At 51.2% G+C, this 22,445-nt stretch overlaps 1 protein-coding gene across 1 annotated transcript; it reads left to right on the top strand.

Annotated features, from left to right (window-relative positions):
- The first annotated feature begins 240 nt into the window (after nt 1-240).
- NEFH (neurofilament heavy chain) lies at nt 241-22,198 on the top strand. The gene is made up of 4 exons (XM_084820337.1): nt 241-1,232; nt 16,290-16,489; nt 17,896-18,020; nt 19,689-22,198. The coding sequence occupies exons 1-4, from the start codon at nt 338-340 to the stop codon at nt 21,274-21,276; spliced, it is 2,808 nt and encodes a 935-aa protein (XP_084676463.1). The 5' UTR covers nt 241-337; the 3' UTR covers nt 21,277-22,198.
- Nucleotides 22,199-22,445: the final 247 nt, after the last annotated feature.

Genomic DNA, 22,445 nt, shown 5'->3' with positions numbered 1-22,445 from the left:
CCGCAACGGCCTAAGCCACTGAAGCGCAACATGGTAGTGGGGGGGGGGCTTAAGCCCCTGCACGGTTCAAACCATGGAAACCTCCGCACATTTCAGCTGCGGGGGTGGGGGGCCAGACACACCAGTATGAGCCCCGGTACACTCGGCACGACATGACAGGAAGGCCCCCGGCGGAGGCCCCTCTGGCCGGCTGATAGGCGGCGGGGGGGGGAGGCGTGGGCAGGGGCGTGCGGGGAGGCTCCTCCCCGCTTGGCGCGCGGAAGGGGCGGCCCGGCTCGCCGGCAGCCCGGCGCATAAGAGCCGCCGCCGCCGCCGCCGCGCCCCCGCTCTCCGCGCCATGGCGAGCTACAGCCTGGACGCGCTCCTGGCCGGCCCGGGCAGCGGCGCCTGGCTCCGCAAGGAGCCCGGCGGCGGGCGCTATTACGCGGCGCCGCGCTCGGCCGGCGGCTGCTCGCCGGCGTCGAGCGGCTTCCACTCGCAGCCGTGGTCGCGGGGCTCGGCGGCGGGCGGCTCCCGGCGCGCGGCCTCGGCCGCCGCCTCCTCCTCGGCGGCGGCGGCGGCGCTGCTGCAGGCGGGCGCGCGGGGCCAGCTGGGCGCGTCGAGCGAGAGCCTGGAGTCGTCGCTGAACGGCGCGGAGCTGCGCGGCCGCAGCGAGAAGGAGGTGCTGCAGGCGCTCAACGACCGCTTCGCCGGCTACATCGACAAGGTGCGCCGGCTGGAGCAGCAGAACCGGCAGCTGGAGGCCGAGGCGGCGGCGCTGCGCCAGCAGCAGGCGGGCCGCTCGGCCATCGGCGAGCTGTACGAGCGCGAGATCCGCGACATGCGCGGCGCGCTGGCGCGGCTGGGCGCCGAGAAGGCGCAGCTGCGGCTGGAGCACGAGCGGCTGGACGAGGACGCGGCGCGCCTGCAGCAGCGCCTCGACGACGAGGCGCGGCAGCGCGAGGAGGCCGAGGCCGCCGCCCGCGCGCTGGGCCGCTTCGCCGGCGACGCGCGGCTGGCGCGCGCCGGGCTGGAGCAGAGGCTGCAGGCGCTGGCCGAGGAGGGCCTCCTCCTGCGCCGCGGCCACGGCGACGAGGTGGCCGAGCTGCTGCAGCGCGCCCAGGGCGGCGGCGCCGCCGAGGCCCGCGACGCCGCGCTGCGCTCCGACGTCACCGCGGCCCTCCGCGAGATCCGCGCCCAGCTCGAGGGCCACGCCGCCAAGAGCGCGCTCCAGTCCGAGGAGTGGTTCCAAGGTGAGCCGCGCGGGGCGGGCGGGCGCGCGCGGGCGGGGCGGGGCGGGGCCTCCGTGCGCGGCGCCGCGGGCGGGGGCTTGCCGGCGGGGCTGCGCCCCCGCTCTGGGTTTCAGCCAGAACCAGCCCGAGCCCAGAGGAGCTCTCCAAGGCGCGGAGCGCGAGCCCCACGACGGCTTCGGCACCCTGGCTCGCTCCGTGAGAGTTCGGGCTGGTCCCGACGGAAGCCCAGAGTGGAGGGGCAGCCCCGCCGAAATCGGAGCCACCAGCCCTCCGCTGTGTTTAGGGCGCAGCCCCGTGCATGTTAAGACAGAAAAAGTCCTGCGACTCCCAGCAGTCCCGTGCATGTTTCCACAGGGGGGGAAAGTCCTGCAGCTCCCAGCAGTCCCGTGCATGTTTCCACAGGGGGGGAAAGTCCTGCAGCTCCCAGCAGTCCCGTGCATGTTTCCACAGGAAAAAAGCCCTGCAACTCCCAGCAGTCCCAGCTAGCCCTGATGGCTGGGTGGGGGATGCTGGGAGCTGTAGGACGTCTTTCTGTCAAAACGAGTATAGGGCTCTGCCGTTAGGCGCCTCATAGCGCTTACCTTAGAAAAGAATTAGGGCTTGTGTACTAATAAGCGCTCTCTAGTACTTAGACTAAACAATAATTAGTTGCTTTTTTGACACATAAAAATCACCACCACGAACCCTTGTAAAATATACTTGAAAACACCCCCCAACACAATTTCAGCTGAAATACATTCAAGAGCCAGCTGTGGAAATTTGCTGTGAAACTCCCCCCCCCCCGTAAAATCTCTATCCTTTCTCTCCCACCCATCCCCCAAGTACTGAACCCTGCAATGGCGCTCCTGCCCCCCAGGGCATCCCTACTAAAGAGGGACCACCAAAGTATATGGGGGAGGAGCTAACAGGTGCAACATAGCAGTCGCTGAAAGGGGGTGTGTGAGCTGGGCGGGCGTGGCATTCCATGACCAGACATAGTTCTAGTGGAAAGATGGAGACCTTGTTGGGGGGGGGCTCCCCACAAAGGAAGATGGAGACCTTGTCATGGGGAGGTGCTCCGCACAAAAGGGGGAATTGCAATGGGGGCATGTACTCCTTCCACTGCTCCCAGTGTGGTAAATTAGCTTCATTAGGACAACTATCTTTCCATCCTCCTCGTCCCCGTACATAAGCTCCCCACTAGGGGTAAGGCAAAGCCCCCCCTCCCAAGAAAGGATAGATAAGTGGAACAGATAAAGCAAAACCTAGATTATAAGATAGGGGCCAATACAGTATACAGAAGAGGCAGCCCTCTGTGGGGGGGGATTTTCCCCCTTAGCAGAGGTTGGAGGGGCAATATCCCCCCCCTCCGTGAGTTGTCGAATTGGGGAGGTATTGCGGAAGAGACCACCTGTCATTGAGGAAGGGCTGAGGGTCTGTGCTCCAGCATTGTGAGTGGGCGTGCACTGCATTGTCACTCTTGAGGGAGGTGCAGCGGGGGGGGGGGGAGAATGACGGCATCTCTCCTCATTCATTTGGGTGGTATTCCTGGGTTTCTGGAAGGGGATATGGGTGAAGGTGGGGGTGGGGTTAGAGATGAAAAAAGTCACCCGATCCACCCATGCTGCAGAGCTGCCCCCGAAGGGAGATGGGGGGTGGCGAGGCTGCTGGTGGTAAGTAACCTTGTGGGGGGGGCGGGTCTGTCTGGGCACGTGCCGCTGCTCCGCAGTCTCTGCTGAGTCAGGGTTTGCATCCTGCAGCAACTTGAGGCCGAAGTCAGGGCCTGCAGGCGGTTTGGGGCGGGCAGGGAAGAAAAGAGCGGCCAGGGAAATTGGCTTCTCTCCCACCCCCACCCCCACCCCCTTTCACTCCCTGGTCCTCCCAGGCCTGCCCCCCTCTCAGTCTTCCCAATGCCTCCTTGGGATCTGTTCATGCACCCACTGAGCAGGGTTGTGGGGGGGTGGGTGGGGAGGGAAGGAAGGAAGGAAGGGCGTCGTGCCCCTTCTGCCTCTCGAGTTGGCGGGTGGCTTTTCGTGACTGCCACTCCCCCACCCCCTACGAGCCAGGAGGAAGCTGGCACTTAAAACTCCCCCTTCACCATCATCCCTCGAAGCAAAAGCGGAGTCCTTCTCACTAAACCGATGTCCTAGGGTTAAAAAAAGGGGAGGGTGCGTGAGTGGTGGGGTAAGGGGGAGAAGGGCCCCTGAAGATGAGGATGACCGGGAGGGGAGGGGCATGTGTTCTTAATAGGGGGATCTCAGTTGGCTGCCTTGAACCCCCAGCCGAATCTTATAGGGACCCAACTTTGGGAAGTGACAAGACCACCGTATGGAAAGGCCTTCCTAGCGCCCCACCCACCCCCATCGTGGGCAAGTGCCAGGACTGCAGCAAAAAAGCACATTCCCGGCATCGACCTGACATCCCAACAAACTGGGGGGCGAGGCCCCTCCCCCCTTTCCCTTTTCTTCCTCCCCCACCTTGTGGCGGCTAATCTGCATTCACCCCCAACCTCCCAAGTGTAGAACAGGGGTGGGCAGACGGACGGTAGATCAGAGTCTACTGGTAGATATCTGGGTGGTTTGCAGTAGATCGGCAAAGATTCCTTACTTCCAATTATTTAGCAGCAGCAGCAAGAAAATGACCCTCCGTCCTAAACTTCACTGCTGAAATGAGAAGCTGCTTGGGTAACCCGGAGCGGACATGTGTGCAAAAGGACTGTGAGCTCGGTTCAGTTCTAGTACTGGAAACAACATCCTAGGCTCAGAAGGTGCGTGGAGTTCTTCAGTTCTGTCATTTGCACCTGGCTCCAACTGGTGGTTTTCGGGGTTCGAGAAAAACGCAAAGTAGGTCGCGCAAGCCTCACGTGCGCCCGACCTTGGTGTAGAGGACCAGGGCGTGGTGCAAAGAAAAGCTGCAGCCACGAGGCGATGTGACGCTGTCCAGGGTGCTGATCCTGGCTTGGTCAGACTTCAGGCTGGCTGGATTGACTTTGTGTTTTTTACTAGGACCCCCAGCTAGGTGCAAAAGATCTTTGCTTAGAATTAAAGAGCAGGGCGGCTCTGAGCACATTCTGAGACCAGGAATCCATTCCCAGAGGGGTAGCCGTATTTAGTGTGTTGCAGCAAGAACAACAAAGAGTCTTGCAGCACCTGAAAGATGAACAAATTTCTTCTGGCATAGAAGAAATGGGCACCGTCCACTTCGTCAGATGCATAGGAATTTGTTGCTGTTGTGAAGAAATTGGGAGTCTGCCATCCTGGCTGATCTATTGCAAATCATCCAGAGATCTACCAGTGAATCCCAGTCTCTCTTCTGCCTCCCCTGCTTTTGGCTGTGTCTGAGGACTCTTGCCTTGCTGCTCAGGACTGGTGTGGAACATTACAAGGGTATCTGGTGGTTTTGAGCATACTGGCACAATTTGTTTTAGGGGAGGGGACTTTCTCTCAATTTACCCCATATTTTTTTTATTTATTACATTTATATCCCACCTTTCTTCCTTTGTGGATCTCAAGCTGGTTACATGTGGTTCCCAGGTGGTCTCCCCTCCAAGCACTGACCAGACCCAGACCTGCTTAGCTTCAGCAAGGTGGCTGCCTCACGTGCCTTCAGACCATATTTATTAGAACTGCAAGGTGAATCAGTGTTTCTACAAGTTAGTGGAAGGAACATTTCCGTCCCTCCCACAGATGGGGAATCGCAGTTATCACTGCCGCCCAAAAGTGGTCAAGCCCCATACTGGGCAATTAGTTCCCTTGTTTTTCATCAGCCATTTCTATTTCATGGCTACAAACATTACCCTCTTCTCTCTCCCCCTACTTTTCATAATGGTTGGCAAAGTTCTGGAGGCTGGTGCAGGATTTTATTTATTTATTTGATTTGATTTATTAGCCGACCATCTAGCCGGCTACCCAGCCACTCCTGGTGGCATACAATACTAAAAATAAATTTACATAATCAACTGAACAACAACAAAAAACATAACAAAACAACACTGCTCTAAAAATAACCCCTACCCAGCCCAAACGCCCACCTGAACAGCCGGGTTTTAAAAGCCTGGTGGAAGCTCATCACATTTTGTGCCAGGTCACTGAGAACCTAATCTGAATAAAATTGAAAACATAGCTGTATGGTACCACCAGACTATTATCATTATCCTAATCATTATCCTATTACTACTACTACTACTAAATACTATAGTTTTATATAGCATTTTTAAATGTGCAACATAGCACACCTCTTTAGCTCATTTGCTAGTACAAAGTAAAAACCGGCATCTGGAATTATCTCCTCTGCAAGCTCTTTTATGCCTGCTCTTTGTTAGCACTGCTGTCAGGTTATGCTTTTCAAACTGCACAGGTTGATAGGGTATGGAGTGCTGATATGTGGTCAACTGCCTGTATTGCCCTGTAAGGCAGATCACTGTTGTTCCCTGCCATGCTGAAGATCAGAAAACTAGATTCAGGCATGGCTTCAACTGAGATTGGAAACTTAGTCTCAAAAGTAGCAGGTGGGAGTGCCCAGAGCTGGGCAGCCTTCTGCCGGGGAGGGGAGTGGTCATCTTTGAAGGCACAGACCAGGTTGCTTGTCATCCAGCTCAGTTTGCAGCTTTGGGGTTCTCCCTTCTCTACACCTGAGAAAATGAAGGCGTGGATCAGGCTGGCTGACCTGATCTGCTCCTTTAGAACCCCGCCGCCCTTCTCAGGCAGGAAGGCAGCGTCCGCACCTGAGCTTTGAAGACGCTGCACACGCAATCACAAAAGCAGAATTTTTTTCCCTCTAATAGTGAACTCAGGTCGTTGAGTGCTGACAAGACTGGAGATAAAACAGGGCCAGTAAAAAAGAAGAGGGAGTGATAAACATGCTCAGGTGACTCTGGAAGGATGCAGAAGTACAAAACATTTTAAGAAAAACCATTGGACAGCAACATTCCCCTGCCGCCCAAACCAGCCTCCAGGAATCACAGAACACTGAGTGTCGGTTGTGGGGGATGGGTGAAAACCAGGGAGCGGGTGGGAGAGGGAACTGGCCTTCTTGAGCCCCTTACAGCTTTGGATAGCCTGGAGGAAGATGTGGCTGGCTGGCAAGCTGGAACCCTGAACAGAAGCACTCCTGTTAAGGGCTGAGGATACACTGCAACATTTTGTTTCAGTTTCCTCTTGCCTCTGCATCAAATATACTGCGGTGACCTTGGCTGGAGGGAGTGCTTGAGCATCTAGTTCAGCATCATGGACAGCACACTCGGCCAGACGGAGGTTGGGGAGAGGCGAGATGCTACACTCCAGAAAGCCATCTCTGTAGATGGCTGTTCCCCAGGGCCAGGAAAGGGTATCATCTTCCCCTGCTGACTGACTGCCATTGCTGAGTCAGGCTGCAGCACAGCTTCTGCCAGGGACAGGGCATCGAAGTCTTCCTGGTACCTAGAGAGGGAGAGCCGATTCCTACAAGCATCGCATTCCAAGCCTTATCAGGCCGCTTCCAACATTTCCTTCCTGCTTTCCCCACGGAGGATTGGGTCAGGTCTTTCTCCTCACTTCCAGACTGTGCACCACCATCTCCAAAGTGGAATCTGCCCTTCTTATTTATTATTTTATTATTTATTATTGCATTTATACCCCGCCTTTTTTCCTCTTGCAAGGAACCCAAGGCGGCTTACATTATCCTCCTCCTCTCCATTTCATCCTCACAACAACAACCCTGTGAGGTGGGTTGGGCTGAGAGTCTGTGACTGGCCCAAAGTCACCCAGTGAGCTTCCATGGCCGAGTGGGGACTAGAACCCGGATCTCCCAGCTCCCAGTCCAACACTCTTGCCACTACACCACACTGGCCCTTCTATGTGTTGTTGTTCAGTCGTTCAGTCATGTCCGACTCTTCGTGACCCCATGGACCACAGCATGCCAGGGCTTCCTGTCCTGCGCTCTTTCCTGGAGCGTGCTCAAGTCCATATTCATTGCATCGGTGATGCTATCTAGCCATCTCATCCTCTGCCGTCCCCTTCTCCTTTTGCCTTCAGTCTTTCCCAGCATCAGGGTCTTTTCCAGAGAGTTTTCTCTTCGCATTAGGTGGCCAAAATATTTGAGCTTCAGCTTCAGTATCTGTCCCTCCAATGAGCACTCAGGGTTGATTTCCTTTAGGATGGACTGATTTGACCTCCTTGCAGTCCAGGGGACTCGTAAGAGTCTTCTCCAGCCCTTCTATGTAACATCTGTTAAATCACAGGGTGAAATCTGATGCTTTTGCATGCTGACGTCTCCCATGAGAGGCCTTCCTCCCCCTCCCTTCCTGTGCCCCCGAATCTACTCTGGAGGTGTGTCCCGTAACCCTTTGGAGCAGATTTTGAGGGCATATAGGGGGCTGCAGGAGGGGAGGGGGGATTTCCCCCTTCTCATTCCAGGGACAGAAGCAGGACTTAATTTGATTCTCCCCCCCCCATTAAGTAATCCTTAATACTTATTCATGCCATACGTATTCATCTGCACACTGCCCCTGTGAGGGCTCACTAGGACCCACAGTTTACAAACGGGGGCTCCAAAGAAGGAGACACGCAGACCAGATTCTTAGTGCAATGCTTGATCCACGAAGGCTTTTTTTCATGGTGCGCGGTGGCTCCAGAGTACGCAAGCTCACGTTGACTCCAATTTTTCAGGATCCATTCATTTACGGCAGCGGTGGAAACCCTCTTTTGGCCCAAGAGCCAAATATAAGTTTGGAAAAGCTCTCAGGGCCTGCATTCCATTGATGGGCGGGGCCAAAGCCAAAATCCCAGCCTGGTGGTTTGGTGAAAGGGGGTGTGGCCTTCTGGGGCACCTCGGAGAGCTGGATTGGGGCCCACAGAGGGCCTCCCAGGCCTGACATTCCACACCCCTGATTTATGGTCAGGGGTCTGATATCATTTGAATGAATTCACCTTTTTCTGACCCCTCTCATCCTTCCTGCGTTCCCCTCTTCCAAGCCATCCCACCCCACTCACCATTCTATGGTCTCCTCACTGGAACTATCCCTCGAAAGGTTCCTGCAGCTCTCACCCAATTTTGCTATACATTCACAGCCACCCCCTTATTCCAGAATAAGTAGCACCCCTTCATTCAGCCTTCTCAGCGATGCAGTGGAAAGGTCAGGAAACCTCCATCCTTTTCAGCCTCTTCATCCACTCTTGTTTAGTGCAGAACACACTGGTCGAAGCTGGTTAAAGGGTACCTAATCCGGCTTAAGTGAAATGAAGAGCCCTGCTGGATCCAGCCCAAGTTCCAACTAGTCCAGCCTTTCACAACCTGGTCCCATCCATAAGTGTTGGACTACAACTCCCAGCATTCCCCAGCCAATGTCCAATACATCTGGAGGGCACCAAGTTGAACTAGTCCAGCATTCTCTTTGCAGTGAAAGGAAATCCTTCAAGTTCACGCAGTGCATAGTTCACTTATGGAACTCACTGCTGCGGGATGTGGTGATGGCCACAAGTTCAGATGGCTTTAAAGGGAGATTTGATATTCGTGGAGGAGGACAGATATATCAGTGGCTACCAGTCCTGATGACTGTATGCTGCTCCTGTGTTTGTTTTGAGCACCAGAAGTAGACTGCCTTGGAATATGGAAGTTCCACTGACCTATCATTACTAATAACCTTTCCTTCATGCGTTAATCCCTTTTAGAAGCCCTTCTAAGTCTAGGCATTATCTCACCTTGTGGCAGAGAGTTCCACTAGTTAATTATGCATGACAGATACATCATGGAGAATGCACTGTAAGTTTCAGGTCCATTCCTTAAACTTTCTTTCCTCCCTTTGCTCTTCTCGGGGGGACCAGATGCTGGAGGAGGAGGGCTCACTTTTCAGTGTGCAGTGAACTCTATCTGTGTGGTGCTGAGCCTCTTTCTCCCATAATATAAAGTCCTCCTCTAATTGATACATACCTGAAGGAGCACCTTCTCCTAAAATCAACTTGCCTGTTTGTTAAAGTCACCAGAGGAGGCCCTTTTCTTAATCCTATCTGTAAAGTACATTTAGCATCTACTTAATAAACACCTACTTTAGCAAACTATTTTTTCCTCTTCCCTTATCCTTTTTCCCTTGTGCGTTGTGTCATTTTAGACTGTAAGCCTGAGGGCAAGGGCAGTCTTATGTTACTGATTGCATGTAACCCTCTAGAGCCTTATTGGCTGATGGGCTACAAATATTTTAAGTAAATAAAATAAACAAATTGTCATCTCCAAAATAGAAGGCCTTCTCTGTGGTGGTGCCTTGATTTCAAATAACCTCCTGCAGGAGGTAAGCCTGGCACCAAAATAGTACTATTTTTGTACTATTTAGGGAGCAATCCTATGCAAGTTTAGACAGAAAAACATCCTACAACTCCCAGCATGCCCCAACCAGCATGGCTGGCTAGGGAATGCTGAGATTTGTAGGACTTTTCTCTGTCTAAACCTGCATAGGATTGTGCCCTTATTTGTCTTTTTGCCTATTTATTTGCCTTTTTATTTGCCCAGGCATGCCAAATTTCAAATTAGTTTTTTTTTTTTTAAGCTGGTTCAGAATAGTTTTTATGGCTCTCAGTTTTACTGTATGTTTAGGTTTTATATTTTTATTTTAGTGAATACCTGATTTTGTGATTTCCACTCTGAAATCCTCTTTTGGATGAAGGCCCCACAATGGTAGGAGAGAGACACCAATAGCCACTTAGCAATTGTTTTCAACCAGTTCATTTTTAAAAAAACGTTTGGGCTGCAATCCTATACCCACTTTCCTGAAAGTATGCACCATTGAACTAAATGGGCCTTACTTCAGAGTAGATATGTATAGGATTGTACTGTTCATGTTTCTACTCCCCTGCTGCCCCATGCCAATTAAATGGAAATCCTTCGGCAGCGTTGGAAATCAGATATGGGGGGGGAGAGTAATATTCCTTCTGAATTCATTCTCTGAATCAATCTGTGCACAGAGTGTGTGCAGCAATGCAGTATTCTGTCAGAAGATGCAAATGGGGAAAAAACACACATTTTGTCCACCTCTGAGCATAGAAATGCCTGCTGAAAATTGACTGAATAATCAGGACAACTCCAGGACAACACACATGTGTCTGTCCCGAGGCATGTCTGTTTCACAGCTCACACTGGTGCAAATACAGAACAAGGCAGAGGCTTAAATCATACAAAATGCAGACAAGAGGATGAGGTGTGGGAGGAGATCAACTCATAATGGAGATACTTGGTTGCGCTATATGCAGAGTCAGATTAAGGTAGGGGTTTTTCCTTCCCCCACACCGCTTCCCCCCTCCCCCATGACCATACATTCGGGAGCAAAAGGCATTCCATGCTTAAACTTGGAGAAATCCATCGAAAGCATGCTATTGTCTGTAAGGAAACCTTTCAGAAACGATGACACAGCACAACGGAGGACCCTGGTACTTGCCTTTGATGCTGCCCAGTCGTCCTGCAGATCCCAGCACAGAGGTTGGGCTGCCCTTTCATCTCAGGAAGGGGGGAGGGTTTGAGAATTCCCAGAGGAAGTGCCTGGCTGTGCCTGTCCGTGCTCATCCTCCCCCTCTTTCCCCATTTTGGTTGTTTAATTGAGACTTCTACTACCTGTTAATTTGGGGCAAGGAGGACTTCTTGATTCTTATCTGCAAACAAAAAATTTAAAATCCAGACTGTGCATTCAGTAGTTGTCGGTATATTCCAAAGTCAGTTTTTCTGGGCTCCCTCACACTCTTGATCAAGAATCCAGAGCGGTGCTGTGCAAACCAGAAGAGGTGTCTATGCAGAAACAGGGATGTACGGATTTTGTTAACTCCATTCCATCTGTGTTTTGCAGATTCTCCAGCATCTTTCATTCCGTCACCCGCTCATTGACGGAATGGAATCTTTTCGTAGGGATGTATGAGAATGAAGTTTAATTTGCACAAGCATGCATTAGCACACGCTTAGTGTAAGTGCGAATCTGCACAAATCCCACCACCCATCCCCAGTAAAAAATCAGTCTGCAAGTCTGCAGGATCTGTACGACTCGGAAAAGGCCATTCTGCTGCGGAATCCACAGGTTGGGTTCACAGAAATCTGAACTCGTTCGACTCGGTTGCAGATTTCTCTGGCAACCCTGTGCAGAGATGTAGCGGCTGGTTCACTTCCTAAGGGCTCCCTGTGTCTATGGGACAAAGTAAAAGGGTTGTAACTTGGGACACAGCAGAGGTTAGACAAAAGCTGCCCCCACACCTTGGGGCCACCACCAGGGATGTATTTTTTCCACACCCCACTGGTGTTCGTATGTATACCGCCTTATATTCCCCCATCACGGTTAACAGCTGCCCTATACTCCTTGGCAGGGGGATGTGCAGAATGTTTGTATAGCAGCCTCCTCCAACCTGGCGCCTTCCAGATGTTATTGGACTCCAACTCCCATCAGCTCCAGCCAGCTGGACCAGTAGTCAGGGATGATGGGAGTTGTAGTCCAAACCCTCTGGAGGGCGCCAGGTTGGGGAAGGCTGAACAGAGAGTGTGCGCGCTCATTTTAGAGGTTCTTTCAATCATAGCATGATCTAGCCTTAGTATGCATTCAAAGTGCTTTACGTACTAGGGAATCTGTGGACTACAGTTTCCTTCACCCCTGACTATTGGCCATGCTGGCTGGGGCCAATGAGAGTTGGGAGTCCAGTAATATCTGGAGGGCCACACATTCCTCAACCCTGACATATATTATTTTGTCCTCTTTATGATGGTCCTGCAAGGTAGGAATTATCATTCCCATATTGTGGATGGGGAATTGAGGCTGAGAGAGAGTGGCTCGCCCAGGCCTCCTGCAAAGGAGGTATTTAAGCAGAGTCTGGGCAGCCATCTGTCAGGGATGCTGTTGCTGCATCCTTCGCTGAACATGGGGATGGATGAGATGACGTCCTAGGCTTCTTCCAACTCTTTGGTTCTATGATTCTACCAGGGGCGAGGCAAGATCCAGACCAGAGAATTCCCAGTTTGTAGCTTTATCTCTTATCCATGATCCTGTGCTATACAGCATTTGTTAAAATGAAACAATTACTATGTATTTGGGACCTTAATCTTGCAGTAAAGATTCGGACGATAAGTTGCTATGTGTTCTCAATATTATTTTATGGAGTGGAGGTTTGGACACTTAAAAAGAACAATCTGAGGAAAATCGGATCCTTTGAAATGTGGATATACCGACGCATGCTGAAAATACCATAGATTGATCGAGTAACACATGAGAACATATTATGCAGAGTAAGCAAACAAACAGAATTGATAAAGGCCATCAAGAGAAGAAAGTTACAATACCTTGGTCATATTATCCGAGACAAAAAATGCGCTATATTCCAACTTATTATACAAAGGAAAATGGAAGGAAAAAGAGCAATAGGAAGAAGACGAACATCATGGTTAAGGAATCTGAGGGAATGGTACAACTATCTGAATAGTTGTAGAGGCTGTACTCCTACAACTATTCAGAGCAGCGGCATCAAAAACAAAAATAGCGTAATGATAGCTAACCTCCGATAGGAGATGGCACCTTAAGAAGAAGTGCTATTCAGACCCTAGTTTCACACCAGGGGTGCGGAACCTCAGCCCCAAGGGCTAAATCTGGCCCTCCCGGGGTCCTGATACAGACCTTTGGGGTTCCCCAGGTGGCCATGCCCCTTCCCTGGCCCCACCCCCTTTCCCCCAATCCCCAATCATTTGGTGGCTCCCCAGCTTTTGTGCAGTTTTCTCCCATTCTGAAGGGCTGAGATGCCTCTCCGAAGGCTTAATGGCTGGCATTCAGAGCTTTAAGCTGCAATATGCTGTTATTTTTTGTATTTTGGGCCCCACTCCTTTTGCCTTTGGCCCCGGCCACCACTGGAATGCGGCCCCTGAGAGCTTCTCCGAAATTGAATTCAGCTCTTGGGCTGAAAGAGGTTCCCCACCCCTGCTCCACACACTTCCAGCCTATCAGAGTGACGGGCATTTTGCTAATAGCATTACTGTAGTCCCTGGCCTTTGGATTAGCAAGGTCCCCAGGATATGAAGGACACCAAGTGCTTTCTCGTGGAATATTTTATACTTGAACACAGAGATGGATGGATGGATTTTAATACTGCTTTTGTATAAAAATATGGAAATGTTTCTATTAAATAAAAATAGTTGCAAGGAGTTGAGAACAGTGCTCTGTGCAACGTCAACCACGTTCGGTTGCTGGTGGTGGGGGGAGCAACAGCACGTCGGCTTCAAGCCCTCCTTATGCTTATGCCTTCTTGGAAGTCTCCAGCCGGGCACTTGTGGGAGGAGGAGGTTTGACAAGCTTTCAGATCCATTGGGGAGCATTTACTGCTGAGGAGTTCAGCCAAGAGCTCTGACACATCTCCAGTGGAGGCTGGTGGCTCCTATGTCGGGGGTGTGTGTGACTCCGCTCCAGGTTTCAGTCAGAACTCTAAAGGAGCTCTCCAAGGTGCAAAGCACCTTGAATAGCTCCTTTAGAGTTCTGACTGGTTCAGACTGAAACCCAGAGCAGATTCACTGGCCTAGGGAGGCGGTGGGCTCTCCCACACTGGAGGCGTTCAAGACGAGGCTGGACAGCCACCTGTCAGGGATGCTCTGACCAGGGGGTTGGACTCGATGGCCTTGTAGGCCCCTTCCAACCCTACTGTTCTATGATTCTGTGGTCCATATACATTGAAGGCACCAGCCTCCACTGCATCCAGCCATCGGAGTGATGTGAAAAGGAGACAATGGGTCGGCTTGCACATAACGACAAGCCACCGTGGGTTAATTTCCCCACGGGGCTTGTTGCTGCATGCCAGCTGCCATTTTAAAAATGCAGGCCACAGCAGGGGGCACACTGTGGCTTGTTATGTGCGAACCCGGCCAAGGTGGGTTGTTGGGGTAGTTAACAAACCACCCACAACCCTAAAACAGGCCATGAGTTCTGGGTGGTTTGTTAAGCACCCCAGCAACCCACCCTGGCTGGGTTTACACATAATGACAATCCACGGCGCGCGCACCGCCGCCGCCCGCTGCAGTTTGCATTCTAAAATGGTGGTGACAAGCCCCACGGGGAAATTAACCCACAGTGGTTTGTCGTTACATGCGAACCAGGTCAGTGTCAGGGCTGAACTGGAAGTCCGGAACTGAGCCGTGAAGTCGGCAGCAAGGAGCACACTGGTGAGGCCAGCCATTATAATTCCATTTCAGAATTAAGAATTTCATAAATTCATAATTCATAATAAATTCATAATTCCATTTCAGAGAAGCTCTTGGGAGCTGCATTCCAGTGGTGGGCAGGACTGGAGGTAAAGGGGGTGGAGTAAAAGAAGGGGGGAAACTGCACAAAAGCTGGGAAACTACCAGACGCATCAGTGGTTAAGGGAAGGGGCGGGCGGAGAAAGGCCCCCTGGGGAATGCTGGAAGGCTGTATTGAGACTCCAGGAGGACAGGGCTTGGCTTCCTGGGGTCAGCCACCTGTCAGGGATGCTCTGACTTGGATTCCTGCATTGAGCAGGGGGTTGGACTCAGTGTTCTTATAGGCCCCTTGCAACCCTACTGTTCTATGATCTCCCACCCCTATATTACGCAGAATGAGGTGGCAGCTTTTGGGTGCTGTGTAAGGGCACCAGACTATTAGCTGTTCCATTGTTTACGGCTCTATTTTTACTGCCAGGGATAAGGAGGGGCACTTGGGGAATTTTCTGCCTTGCATGCCATAAGCTGCCTTTGTGTCCTATGTGCCTTGACTTTGGGTGGGTGGGGGGCACCATCTGACTTTGGGTGGGTGGGGGGCACCATTTGCTGCTCCACCTCTGACAGTGAACTGTCTTGGGCTGGCCCCCATGAGCAGTACATTTTGAAGCGACAGTCCCCAGAACCACACCCCAAGGAGAGTGCAGCGTTCAAGGAGAGCCCCAGAATGGTCAATCGGTATCAACAACCAGTTCTAGCCGTTTCCATCTCCACCAGCAGCAGGTCTTTTGTAAAGCTAATGGATCTTAATTGCAGGTGAGGCAGCTACACACCGAGCTGAATGTTCCCGTTCCAGCAACCACGCTTTCCGTGCAAAAGAACAGCAAGCTTTTATGTGTTTGCCTATAGCAGCGCTTCCCAAATTTTTGATAGCTGAGGAACATGCCGTCGTCTTTCTGAATTAAAAGTTGGACGTGCTTCAGAGTGTGAGGGAGGAAGGCTGGCCTGCCCTGCAGGGAGATTTCCCCCTGTGTTTCTACATGTCAAGGGCAGCAGTGCCATCGAGGCAGAGGCCGCTGTCCAGGCCCCCGCTCGGAAGAACCCGCAGGAGCGCCCCCAAACATAGCAGGGCTGGTTTACCACATGTTGAAGTCAGTGAGGTAATATAGAAGAGGGCAGGGTCCAAACATCTGGAGGGCCACAAGTCCCCCCCCGCTCTAAAGAGCCCCATCCCCTGTAAAGCCATTCTTAAGGCCACAAGCTAACATTTCCTAAGTGCACCACGTTTGTCAGTGTTCTGATGGGTCCCTCGATTGGATAGATAATCATAGCATCATAGAATAGTAGGGTTGGAAGGGGCCTACAAGAACATCGAGTCCAACCCGCTGCTCAGTGCAGGAATCCAGGTCAGAGCATCCGCGACAGGTGGCTGTCCAGCCTCGTCTTGAATGCCTCCAGTGTGGGAGAGCCCCCCAACTCCCTAGGTAAGTGGTTCCATCGTCGTATTGCTCTAACAGTCAGGAAGTTTCTCCTGATGTGCAGCTGGAATCTGGCTTCCTGTCACTTGAGCTCATGATTCCATGTCCTGCGCTCTGGGAAGATAGAGAAGAGATCCTGGCCTTCCCCTCTGTGACAACCTTTCAAGGACTTGAAGAGTGCTATCATATCTCCCCTCAGTCTTCTCTTCTCAAGGCTAGACATGCCCAGTTCTTTCAGTCTCTCCTCATAGGGCTTTGTTTCCAGTCCCCTGATCACCTTCGTTGCCCTCCTCTGAACCTTCTACAGCTTGTCTGCATCCTTCTTAAAGTGCGGTGCCCAGAACTGGACACAGTACTCCAGATGAGGCCTGACCAGTGCTGAGCAGAGGGGGACTAGGACTTCCCGGGATAACCGCTCCCCTCTCTCTCCTTTCCCCTCCCCATATTGCAGTGAGGCTGGACAAGCTGTCAGAAGCTGCCAAGGTGAATACCGATGCCATCCGCACTGCACAGGAAGAGATTTCCGAATACCGCCGGCAGCTGCAGTCCAAAACTACTGAGCTGGAAGCTCTCAGGGGGACAAAAGAATCCTTAGAGAGGCAGAGGTCCGACATAGAAGACCGCCATCATGTTGACATCCAGTCTTATCAGGTAACAAGCAGTGGGGCTGAGCCAAACACCAATGGCTTGTGGTGCCTGGGGAGTAGACTGTTGTATCTAGAACTATAAGTCCTGAATTCAAATCCTCCCTCTTTAGCCATTTAATCCGAGGGCAATCCTGAGCATGATAGTGTCTCTTACCTATACTCTTGAAGGCTGGAGGTGTTACCTGAAATGCATCATTGCCCATGGTGTGCATACTCATCCTATTATCTTTTCTGGGCAAATAGGTTTTACAGGTTTTTGGCAGTGCTCCAAAAACCTGCACCACCTACTCAAGCAGAGGTGATAGGAATATAAAAGAAATGATGCATCTACACAGGAAAATGGAAATGATGCATCTATTATACTATCTTCAGCTCTCTGAAAATCTGTTGTCTGTCGCTACCTCCACTTGGTCTTGGTGATGTGACAATCCTTTTACTTTCAGAGCCTCGAGGTAGAGAGAGATCACTGGCATAACAGTTTGCAGAAATTTAAAATCTGATCCATTTCTGGAATTCAGATTTCCAACTTTTAATTTCAGGGCCTTTCAAAATGAAATGTATCATGTAGGGACAATAAAAAAAAAGAAAAGCACATTATAAATTAATCAGCAAAGTTGAAGATTAAGGCTGCGTGATGGTGGGAGTTGTAGTCCAACACATCTAGAGGACACCAGGTTGGGTAACGGTGGCTTCCACCACAATAAATTTGTTATCCTTTAAGGTGTCCCAAGACAGTTCACATTTTTTGCAAAAATACTGTGTCAAATTCAACCCTTTGAGGTTCTTTTTCTTTTGAAAAACCCTAAATTCAACAGCAGCCATAACTGGGAACATGCAGGGGAGGAAATTGAAATTAGGAGAAAATACATTTGAATGTTTTTACCCCACCCCCAAAATTGAGTTCTGTCCCCCACCCTGATAAAGACCACATTAGCAAAATATGTGATAAATTCTTATTTTGGTGGTGGTGGTGGTGGTGGTGATTGTAAATGCTTTTAGGACCGGGGTTTAAATCGCCCCTGAGTCATGAAGCTCACTGGGTGACCTTGGGCCAGTCACTGCGTCTCAGCCTACCCTACCTCACAGGGTTGTTGTGAGGATAAAGCAGGTAGACGATATTCATTGTTCTTGTGCCTTATGGGCGAAACGGCGCACATACTTTTTAGTACAGCTGGATTAAAATTTGAAAGGGGCCACAAAGGCAAGGGTGGGGGAACCTGTGGCCCTCCAGATGTTGTTGGACTTCAACTCCCATCATCTCTGGTCAACGGCTACGCTGGCTGGGGCTGATGGGAGCTGGAGTTCCGCAACATCTGGAGGGCCACACGTTCGCTAGCCCTGCCAGAGTCAACCGCCCGGGGTCCACCTGTCAGAAAGAGGATCACTTCAACTCCCGCCTCTCTTCTACAGGAGACCATTGCACAGCTGGATAATGAACTGCGGAATACCAAGTGGGAGATGGCGGCCCAGCTCCGGGAATACCAGGAGCTGCTTAATGTCAAAATGGCTCTGGATATCGAGATCGCGGCTTACAGGTACGTGTCACCCGATCAAGGAGACTCCGCAATCCAAGCTAGGTCAGGGTAAACACCTGACCTCAAAGGTCCATCCCCTGGCGTTACCAGCTCACCACTCCAGAGCCATGTTTTAAAAGGCTGGCCTGGGCATCATTCCCAAATTGGTTATTTTCCCCCCACCCAATCCTTGTCCCCCAAAGACCTTGTCTTTTGCATTCTGGATTCTGATCTAAAAGAAAAAGAAGATCTGAATTGCTAATTTTGTCTTTGGTCCTGACTACTGGCCCGTATTAATTATTTTTAATAAATTGGCAACACGATGAAGAGTGTGTGTGTGGGGGGGGTTTAAGTAGTGATTTTATTTTAAATTTCTGTTGGGCATTAGATCTCCTAACCCCTTCTTCCCTAACCTGGCACCCTCCAGCTGTGTTGGACTGCAGCTCCCATCCATCCGCCAGCATGATAGGCCATGCTGTGCTGGCTGGGGATGATGGGAACTGTTCAACACAGCTGAGGGCACCAGAGTGGGGAAGGTTGTTCTAAATGCATTACTTAAGGCCTGAGAATGGCTTGCGCGTCAGGTCAAAGGGCAAAGCATCGCAGCAGTACCATGGGTAATGTAAATCAGATCAAAACCTCCAGCCCAGTTACTGGCGGGCTGGTTCAAATCAATGTGTGAAACGACTCCAGTGCTTTTCTGCCAGGTCAGAATGCTGCAGTGACAGTGGAAACCACAAGGGGCAGGATTTCCTTCAGGATCTTCTGAGGGGTAGGCAACTTGTGGTCCTCCAGAGGTTTTGGCCTACAACTCCCATCAGCCCTACTAGCATAGCCAATGGTGAGGCATCATAGGAGTTGTAGGCCAAAGCACTGTACAGCCAGTGTGGTGCAGTGATTAGAGTGTTGGACTGGGTGTCCGGAGACCTGGGTTCAGATCCCCACTGAGCCATGAAGCTCACTGGGTGCCTTTGGGCCAGTCACTTGACGCTCAGTCTAACCTACCTCACAGGGCTGTTAGGATAAAAATGGAGAGGAGGAGGGTTATGTTAGCTGCCTTGGATTTCTTACAGGGAAAAGGTGGGATATAATAGATTAGATAGACACACAGATAGACAGACAGACAGACAGATCATCTGGAGGATGACAAGTTGCTCACCTCTGTTCTACAGCCTGACCCATAGGCTCCATTCCTTCCTAGTCCACCATACTTCTAGTCCACTCACTCCTCCTCTCTAATTTTGCCCCAGTTCTCTGGTTTTCTCCTTGGTGCTTTCATTCTTCAATGCCATGTTATAATTTTTTTAATTGTAAGTCACCTCAATCGGGGAGGCAGGGAGCTCTGTTTGGGCTGAAAGACAACTCCTAAATTTATAAATAGAGCCAATAAATGTCTCCATCACCCACTTTTTCCTTCTGGTTTTGCAGACTATGTTTAGACAAAGATCTAACCATTGTTTTCAAAGTGTGCTTCTTGGCATGGGCACTTTTGGGATTGGGCCCACCCCAGTCACCCTTCTCTAAAAAATTGACCCAGGAAATAAATGTTCTTCATCAGCCATTAGTGTTCGAATCTAAAGTAAAACAAAGAAATAGGTATTGTTGTCTACATAGGTGCTTACGACTCACAGGAGATTGAATAGGAGGTTCTGACTTCCTTTTTCTCTCCTGCCCACCTTTTGGAAACAGGAAACTGCTGGAAGGTGAAGAATGCCGCATGGGAGCTGGGATTGGGCTCTTCCCCTTCCCAGAAACCCTCCCGAAGGGTCCTAGCATTTCCACCCACATCAAGGTCAAAAGTGAAGAAAAGATCAAAGTGGTGGAGAAGTCTGAGAAGGAGACGGTGATTGTGGAGGAGCAGACTGAAGAAGTCCAAGTGACTGAGGAAGTAACAGAGGAAGAGGAGGGTGAGAAAAAAGAGGAGGAGGAAGAAGGAGGAGAAGAGGGAGAGGAAAAAGAAAAGGAGGAAGGTGAGGCAAAAGAGGAAGAAAAGGGAGAAGCTAAAGTGGGAGAGGGTGAAGTAGGAGCAGCAGCAGGAGAGGCAGCAAAGTCCCCATCAAAAGAGAAGGAGACCCCATCAGCAGAGGAAGTGACATCTCCAGAAAAGGAGCCAATGCCTGCAGAGAAAGAGGAGGCCAAATCTCCAGGTAAGATTAAGTCCCCAGAGAAAGATGAAGCCAAATCCCCAGCTGCCAAGTCTCCAGTGAAGGTTGCCTCTCCCACAAAAGAGGAGGCCAAATCCCCCGCCAAAGTGAAATCCCCAACCAAGGAAGAGGCAAAAGCTCCCGCAGCAAAGTCTCCTGAGAAGGCTGCACCTCCTACCAAAGAAGAAGCTAAGTCTCCAGCAAAGGCTGCGTCCCCCACCAAGGAGCGAGCCCAGTCTCCAGATAAAGTCAAGTCTCCGACCAAGGAGCCCGTCAAGTCTCCGGCAGTGAAGTCTCTGGAAAAAGCTGCCTCTCTTACAAAGGAGGAGGCGAAGACGCCAGAGAAGGCCAAGACACCGGCAGAGGAGAAGGTCAGATCGCCAGAAAAAGAGACACCTCCTCCAAAGGAACCCACCAAGCCACCCCAGAAGGAGGCCAAGGCCCCTGTGAAAGAAGAGAAAGCAAAAGAAGAGGAGGAGGAGAAGGCTGCTGTGAAACCAAAAGCAGAAGAGAAGAAAGAGGGCAAGAAAGAAGAGGAACCGAAACCGGAAGCTGCGGCCAAGGAAGTGCAGAAACCAGAAGCCAAAACGGAGGAGAAGAAAGCAAAGACTGAAGACAAAGAAGAGAAGAAAAAAGCTGCCGCTCCAGAGCCCCCTGCCCCTGAGGAGAAAAAAGAGGCTGCTGCCAAGGCTGAGGAGGAGGAAAAGGAAAAGGAGGCCACCAAACCAGCACCGAAACCCAAGCCAGAGGCTGGGAAAGAAGTGGAGAAAGCCGCCAAGAAGGAACCTGAGCCAAAACCTCAGGCCACAGACATGACGGCCAAGGCGCCGAGCAAGCCAGCTGAGAAGGAAGCTGAGAAACCAAAAGCAGAAGAGAAGAAAGAAGAGCCTAAGGAGGCGAAAGCAGAGCCCAAGAAGGAGGATAAACCCAAAGATGAAGCCAAAGCCAAAGAAGAAGCCAAGGAGGAACCGGGCACCAAGGAGACTCCCAAGGCTGAGCCAGCGAAGGAAGCACCAAAAGCGGCCAAGCCCAAGGCGGAGAAAGTGGAAAAGTCCTCCAGCACAGATCCCAAAGACAGCAAACCCACAGAAAAAGCGGCTGCGGATGAGAAAGCAAAGAAGAGCGAGAAGTGACGAGAGGATGTGCGGAGGGGCATGACGGGCCGCCAGAGCGGCTGCAGGGGGCCTCCCTGCCACAGGGCCGGTCCTCCCTGACCTTAAAAGACAAGACTTCGCTGAGGTGGTGTCGACTCGCCCTCTCTCCCACTAGGGCACAGAACTCATGTTAGCAATATGTTTATGCGAAAGAAAAGCAAACCCTAAGCAAGCAATGAACCCAGCCTCCACAAAAAGGTGGTTCGATTATGTTATGATTGCTTCCGTAGCAGAATGTGATATACGCAGAATGCCTCATTTTAAGCACTTGAATTATTACAAGGGGGAGGGGAGGGGAGGGGAGGGGAGGGGAGGGAAATCTAGAGCAAAACTTGACTGCCCTTTTCAAATAAGTGCATTTATGTCCAGTATGGGTAACGACGAGTCGAACGCAATAACCGAATGTACACAGTTAGAGCTAAAATTATGCTTTGGGAGATGTACAGTAGGCTAGAGAATTCCAAAATGATCTGAAATGCCTTGTCTTCATTTTACACACACTTTGTAGCCACCATTGAGAGCTTCATCCACAGCTGGTCTCAGGAGGAAGGTGATTCGGGGCACATTTACATGAGAAAGTTAAATGGGTTTCAAATTGGTTTCATTGCCTCGGTTCCTCGAGGGACCCTGGGTAACACTGGCTTGGCAAGGATGCTGAAGAGTTCTCTCACTCCTTGTAGAAGGACGACAGTTCCCAGGATCCTTTGGGTGGGAGCCACGCCAGTTCAAAATGGTTGGAAAATTGGTTTCAGTCTATAGTGTAAACGTGCCCCCTAACAAATGTTGTAAACAATCATGTACACGCACGCACGCACGCACAGGGATAAGAAGTGCACTACACCAAGTCAGAGGTTCACTTCCAGTTTCTTCTGTGCAATAAAAGCAAATAAAAATGCTTGTCTCCTCCATGTTGTGGTCTCCATTTGGGGGTGGGAAGAGGGAAGCTAGGACAGCGGTGCATCCCCTGCCTCTGGTGCCAAAGGTCCCGGTTTCAGTCCTTGGCATCTCCAGATTAAAAAAGGGAGCAAGGAGCAGGTGATGGGAAAAGACCCTTCTCTGCCTAAGACCCTGGGGAGCAATGGTCAGTCAGCATAGCCCGGGGTGCAGAGGCTCAGGCCTGGGGGCCAAATCCAACCACGTCCCCTCTA

This window comes from Heloderma suspectum, chromosome 13 (assembly GCF_057233095.1).
Source record: "Heloderma suspectum isolate Gila_16-S chromosome 13, 16-S_ref, whole genome shotgun sequence".
NCBI lineage: Eukaryota > Metazoa > Chordata > Lepidosauria > Squamata > Helodermatidae > Heloderma > Heloderma suspectum.
Note: the sequence above shows the minus strand (reverse complement) of the source record. Positions and strands in the feature narration are given on the sequence as shown.

Coding starts and splice junctions, on each gene's coding strand:
- NEFH (XM_084820337.1), top strand. CDS start 338: ATGGCGAGCTACAGCCTGGACGCGCTCCTGGCCGGCCCGGGCAGCGGC. Junction 1,233..16,289: donor GTCCGAGGAGTGGTTCCAAG/GTGAGCCGCGCG, acceptor CCCATATTGCAG/TGAGGCTGGACAAGCTGTCA. Junction 16,490..17,895: donor TTGACATCCAGTCTTATCAG/GTAACAAGCAGT, acceptor TCTCTTCTACAG/GAGACCATTGCACAGCTGGA.